Raw genomic sequence first — 7,036 nt, 5'->3', positions numbered from 1 at the left:
ACAGCTTTACATTTTTGGGTGTTGACAGGATTACAGCTAACACCAGAGGGGGGGGGGACGTTAAAAACAACTGAGAATTCTGGAGTCGCAGTATATTATATTCCTCGAAACGTTCGGGCTGAATGAAGATGAGGACCTGTTTGTCCACATTGGATGAGTACCCCTACTGATTTATTGACGTTTATTGCTTTTATTGTGATCCATGATTTCTCTGTATGTACTGGAGGAGGGCCCTCCACCTTGACGCAGTATCAGCAGGTTGGAAAACTTTACAGGAAGCATAGCCTGCATCTACCCCCTTATCAGTGTGACTTAACACTAACCATGAAAACGTTATCACATGTTAATTTGAACTGCAGTTTTGGCTGGTACAGTACCTACTATATGTCTCTGTCCGCTCACAACAATCCATTATATTGGTTCAGTGGCACCCACAAGTGAATCCTGTAATCATGTTAAACCTTCTGGTTAGATTGCTGTGGCCCAGTCAACCTGCCTTTCCATTGCCGTCCCCTACTGTGTCTGTAGTGAGGCTCCCCTCACTTTTGAGTGTTTATATAGTTTTTATCTAGGGTAGATAAAGTGGTATACCCATAGGTCATCTTATTAGAGTTATAGGAAGATTAACCTATAGCACTATTCTTTGAGGACGTGAACTATTGGATTCATAAAAAAATATAGACCAGAATTTCAAGGTTTCATATGAGGCCACTTGGCCATCACCACATAGAGCGTACGAGCTTGCACCGGGCTTAGCGACCAAAGCAAATTCGAAACTTGTGAGTCAGATACTATCCTTCCTAATCCACAAGAGGAATAATTAAAAGAAAATTATTTGCACTCATGTAAAAAAAAAAATGCACTTTGGTATACAATTTTGTATGTTGATAAGGTGGTCCACACAATCACGCATTATAATCAAATGTCGAAAGGTAGCTCTCCTTTTTTGTGTATATCTCGGGGAGTACACGCAAAATGTATACAAATCTATCTTCATTGCCTATGCATGAATCAGTCCGCATTGGTCTTTCTTCTATGTTTTGTAAATACACGTTAAATGGTGGATTTAGAAGTAGTAATGTTGGCTTGTGAACAAGACTGTTCCAGTCGAAACGCGTCACCAAATAACACCTTTAGGCATATTTTGGTTTGCCTATGACTTGGGATGGATGTTCAAGAAATGTGTCAAATCTACTATCTTAGTCAGCTAAGCTGTGGCATGCCCATAGAAAATTTATCACTTTTCAACAGCTCAAACCGCTAAATCAATTTACAGCAAAGCTGGCTAGAAAGTAGAACTTTACTCAGAAAGCGTGCTTTTGTTTGTCTGGGTGAAAATCAATCGTTTTTGAGATACAAGCATTTTAAAAAGTTGCCTAACGCGCTGTGAAGGATTAATGTCTTTGTATTTCCTTGACGTTTTAACTTTCACGCTAAGAATCCTGAATCCTGTCAATTACATATTGGATTGTCAAGGAAATGTGATTGGCTTTATTAGAGCTCTGAATTTCTTTTCCAACAGCTAGAAAACTCCAACCTCCTCCAACTTGCACATTTCTCACTAGGAAAACAAATTTTTCACAGCCACATGCAGGCCAAACCCTGAAGTGACCCAAACCAGGACCGTGCTCAAGGACAGCTATGAATCTAATTACCTCTCCTATTATATGTTTTCCATTGATGAAAGCTTCAAATCCGCACACAGCTGCTGTGCTATCCAGAGGAAAGACATATTTTGCCTCAATGGGAATTGTGCTCCGATTTGTATATCTTTGAAAAACCACAACCTAGAATAAAAAGAAAAACAATTATGATTATTTATTAACAAGTAACCAAAAAGTAGACAAGTCTGTGTGTAGTTTTATATGGGGCGAACAAGATGCTTGGGTATCAAGATAAGTATATCATCAAATGTTTTTGCACACCAACTTTTAGGACAGACTGCTGCCCTAGTGTAGTATTAAAAAATACAACATGGAATAGTTAAAATACTTACTAAGAGTATTGAGAACTGTCAGTCAGTCAGTCAAAATTATTTTTATTTAGATCATAGTCTTCAAACAATGCAAAGAAATAGTTACAGGTCAAGATATTCTACAACAATGCAACAAAATAATTACAGGTTAAAATATTCCACGACACTATTTATACACAATTCACAGAATAAATACGTAGATTAAAAGGAAGTACCAATAAGTACATCACTTCTTTGTGCGACCCTACCATTTAAGAGTTATAAACACTTAGGATCAACAGCTATATAATCCATTTATTTGTAAAACTTCTATAAATTGTTACTCATATCTTTAAGAATCTTTATACTACCTTTATATAATTCCCTAGCGCGATTGCAATTTCAATAGTAGGCATTTCTGTAAGAAAATTGACCGCCTGGGCCCGTGTTCTTATATCATATTTTAAAAATATTGGATGAAGACATAGTTTGCGCTGTTCTAGAATAGTTATACAGTCTAACAGGATGTGCACTAAGTCACCTTTTGTACCCATTCTACACTTGCAACACCCTTTGTGGTCCAACATTTTATATTTCAATTCTTCGTTTACCAACCACGGGCTAATACCAATTCGCATTCTTAATATCTCCTGTCTATACCAATGGTTCGGTAAGATATCCAGGTATGGGAAACAGTTTTCATTAGAACAAGAGTTCATCATATACTGTACGGATTTTTTCTTAGCCAGATATTCCATGTCAGTTCTTCTTGACACTTCTTGCCATTGAAACTTCAAACCACTTTTAGTGCATTCTATGCGTAGAGATTCTTGGCAGATAGCCACCTTTATACACTCACAGGCCTGCACTATTTTCTTCCTACTTGCATTTGCCCATTTTAGATTACTAGATTGTATCTCATTTCTACACCATTGTGCTACTTTCTGGCCTTTCTCATTTTCCAGACGTTTCCAAAATCTAATCACTGCTATTTGGGATTGGACCCCCCAGGCAGTTATCCCTAATTCAGTTCTTATTGCTTGAACCATTGATGATCGTGGCAGGGACAACAGAGTTTTCAGGCATTTCCCTTCCTCCAGGTCCCAGACACCCTTACCGCTCAAATAAGGGACTTCTGCAAAATAGAGTACTTGTGGTGGTATCATTGCACTGAATGCCTTTAGCAACGGTCGGTGAGACATATCCCCATAGTCATGGTTAAAGATTTTCAGTCCAGAAATCGATATAAGGGCTTTCGCTTTCTGAGCTTCAAGATGCTTATGCCACTTTAGGGACTTATCAAACCACATCCCTAGGTAGCGATATTCATTAACAGATTCCAATTTAAGATCACCTAAAAACCAATTAAACTTAATTACTTTTTTCCGAAACATAAGATTTTCGTCTTGTCCATGTTTACTGTTAAAAATGTCCTTGCACAATATTGATTAAAAGATTTCAACTTTCGTTGGAGGCCCAATTCAGTCTGATCTAATATTACCAGGTCGTCCGCGTAGACAGGGCACCTTTTTACCATCCATTCTTGGACTTGCTCTACTTTCAACTTCTAGGCAGGCAGGTAAATCAGATAGAAATATAGAGAATAGCTGGGGGGCCAAGACGCAGCCCTGTCTCAGGCTATTTTCGATTGGTATTTTCGGCGTCAACGACCCCTCAGTATCCTTAATTCCTTGGGCCCAGTTACCTCGGTGTAGTTATTTTATTATTGCCAGCAGGTCTTTCGGTATGTTTTTATTTATTAGGGTTTCCCAATGACAGTTCCGATCTACTGAATCAAACGCTGCCCGAAAGTCAACGAAACAACAGCAAAGTTTACCATTTTGTTCCGTTGACTTTCGCGCCATTGCCCATAGGGCAAAGCAATGATCTATTGTGGAGTGCCCTTCTCTTAAGCCCCCCTGTTCAGTAGGTACAATTGAGAACTCCTCAACCCAATCATTTAGCCTATTCAGCACTATTTTTGAGAATACCTTTTCTCCTAAATCTAGAAGATTGATCAACCTATAGTTTTGTGGCGCGTCCATGCTACCCTTTTTATGTATTGGGCCTGCACCCTTCCAATTCTTCGGCATTCTACCTTCTGCTAATATTATTTGGAATAGTTGGCAAAGGAATCTTGCCCACCATTTTATCTGTGACTTAAGTATTATTACTGGGAGATTATCTGGCCCTGCTGCTCTGGTTAATGTCAGATTCCTTATTATGATTTCTACATTCTGTTCAGTAAAGTCTGATTTAAATTATTCCATTACTGCCTGCCAATGCTGGGGCCCTGTGACTCCAGTATCTTCTCGAGGTCCGTACAGTTCCTTCAGATACTTCTCCCAAGCTGCCTCGCTAACGACACATTTCATTGCCCCTGCTGAGGGAACAGATGCTGCTTTTACCAGCTTCCAAAATTGTCTTAGATTTTTTGCTTCGATTGATTCTAGCAGCTTTGCCCAGCATTTCCCTTTTAGCGTCAGTAACCATCTTTTTAAGCTCATTTTTGTTAGCTTATTAAGCTAACCTTGCCTCGCTCGGTTAAACTTTTTCCTTAAGCTTCTTGAAACTGTCCATATCTCCCTTTTTTAGGTCTCGCCTGGTGTTGCAGCGCAAAAGCGCTGTCGCCAGCGAGACCTATTGTTGTTGTTTTGCCTCCCAAGTGGTACAGACCGGTGCACGAGCCGATTAGGGTCTGTGGACGTGCTTACGTATAAACTGCAATAAGTACTCGATCGCGCGCTTGTGAAGACGCTCCAATCTGAAAGAGCGCACACACGACCCATCCGCACACACAGGCCCCAGCCACTGCACGCGAACTCCACGCACCAGCCCCCACTAGGGTGACCAACTGGCATGGGTCCAAATTCAGGACGGTGAGTGTAAAAATTCAGGACAAAGGGTCAAAATTCAGGACAAAAATTCAGGATAGGGGGTCAAAATTCAGGACAAAACTTCGGGACAAAAGGTAGGTTTTACAGACACATCAGAGGAGGTCGCGCAATAGTATCTAATTAAGCCCATCCATATCTAAACATATTCAACCATTTGCAAACCTATCCACCATGCAAAGGCTGGTAGCAGAACTGGTCAATACATGGATATGTTCCAGGGCGCTAGATGATTTCAAGAGCAACCTAAATACACAGCAAAACCCTCATCACTGCTTGACCTGGCTCCATTCTGTACTTGTAAACATTCAAACCTGGTTGGCTCAGATTAAAATATTCTAGTAGGGTGGCATACTCAAAACTTCACAATCTACTATGTCCTCAACATTCAGTGAAATGTTAAGAGAGAAGAGATAATGAATAACTCTCCTTGGATTCACACATTATGGCGAAACCAATCTTCATTCAATAGTTTATTCGATAGACTCAATGTATTAATTAAAAAAAAAAAACAGTAATCAGCCTTGCTAACACGTTTTGTTCCTTACAGAAACGTTATCATGCTAAAATCTATTGTTGAAGGGCCAAAAACACATATCAGATGGCAGTTTCTAGACTTTTGAACGATTAAAAAATCATCATTCCTTTGAGTCTCATCAGCATCTGTCATTTTTCTAGAGGTGAGAACAAGTGCAGGAACCGCTGGATTAGATGCGTTCACTGCAAAGGATTAAACTAGAGATGTCGATAATGATTACAAGTTTATTCAGCAATGTGTGTGCATTTAGATAAGGGGGCACTCTATTGGGCATCACCCAATCCAAACTCCCCCCACTCAAAACTGCTTTACACTCCACTTATCCCACTTTCAATTAAATTAAATTCAGTAATATCACTGCAAGACTCATATAGTTACATTGTCTTTAGCCTAGAATAAAATTGAAATTGCGATCTCCTGCCTACAACACAATCCAAACTAACTCTCTGATTTACCACTCTAATCTTTACAAGCTAGCTGACAGCCTGACAGACCGCCTGAGTGAAAACAACATTCTCATGGAAACGCCAAGAAACAACTTTAAACAACCCCCCACACACACACACACACACACACACGCACCCCCCCTCAGGCAGTCTTCTGTCTGACAGAGTGCCATGCCCTGGACGGAGGTTGTAGGAGGCCGGTCACCACATGCTTTGCACCCCAGACTCTCCCATTGTCATTCTGTATGTGGCAATCAGCCGCACACAGAATGACAATGGGCGGGTGGGGCTGCTCCTGTGCTCCAAGGAGGAGTGGGAGGCGCCCCATCAAGGAGCTGAGGCCTCTGACAGGGAACAGGGCTGTTCCCTGCAATGGCCAAAATTACGGACAAAAGGCGTCCGTTAAAGGGAGCCTCACGGACAACGGACGTGAGGTTCTAATTACGGACTGTCCGTGAAATTTACGGACGGTTGGTCACCCTAGCCCCCGCGGTAGAACCAAGCCCGACTCACCGCACTTGCATCAACGGCCGCCCTCGCTGCCACTTGCTGCCGCCACCGCGGGGCTCTCCCTCAGGCATGGGACCCCCGCGTCACCCCTTTCCAATCGGCCAGCCATTCCGTGGGCACGGATTTCCCCCGGAAGTCCCGCCCCACAACAGGCATGACGCTTGCGGAATTTGTGCCAAATCGGACCGGCGGCTTGTTTTTATTTCATTTAAATCTCAATTGCTTGCGTTAATAGCCAGTACATTATTTTCTAATAATAATAATTACTTTGTTTATTAATTTGCAGGTTTCAGAATGTCCTGCACCCCAGAAACCCTGTCCCCGAGCGCAGCATTCCCAGCACCCCCGCCGACGCACCTTGTGTCAGACCTCCCCCACCGCTCCTCCCGGCCTCCTGGGCGTCTGCTGCAACTGGAAGTGCAGAGTCGGCCTCGTCGCTATTAGATTTAGGAAAACTCAATGTCAGTTTGGCTCCAACGGCTGCTTAAATCGTTAACACTTTTCAGGGCTCGCTTTTTTTATTTAATCAAAAGACGCGGGGGAAGTCAGAACCGAATTTGACGCCATAACGGACCGGAGCCTTCCCTCAATCACTTACAGTTTCAGAAATACGGAGTTCGCTTCTGAAAAAAATTAGGCCTGCACATTTCAATAACAAATTAAAAACACATTCCCATGAAAAATGATGGGAGGC

General features: G+C 41.9%; 1 protein-coding gene across 4 annotated transcripts in view; it reads right to left on the bottom strand.

Annotated features, from left to right (window-relative positions):
- PARP4 (poly(ADP-ribose) polymerase family member 4) overlaps nt 1-7,036 on the bottom strand; it is a 2,216,130-nt gene that overhangs the window by 1,715,230 nt on the left and 493,864 nt on the right. For all 4 annotated transcript variants that reach the window (XM_078657066.1, XM_078657067.1, XM_078657068.1 and 1 more), the window contains one exon: nt 1,656-1,787. In XM_078657066.1, coding sequence (XP_078513192.1) covers nt 1,656-1,787 — 132 coding nt within the window. The remainder of the gene's footprint in view (nt 1-1,655; nt 1,788-7,036) is intronic.

Source organism: Lissotriton helveticus, chromosome 8 (assembly GCF_964261635.1).
Source record: "Lissotriton helveticus chromosome 8, aLisHel1.1, whole genome shotgun sequence".
NCBI classification, from domain to species: domain Eukaryota; kingdom Metazoa; phylum Chordata; class Amphibia; order Caudata; family Salamandridae; genus Lissotriton; species Lissotriton helveticus.
Note: the sequence above shows the minus strand (reverse complement) of the source record. Positions and strands in the feature narration are given on the sequence as shown.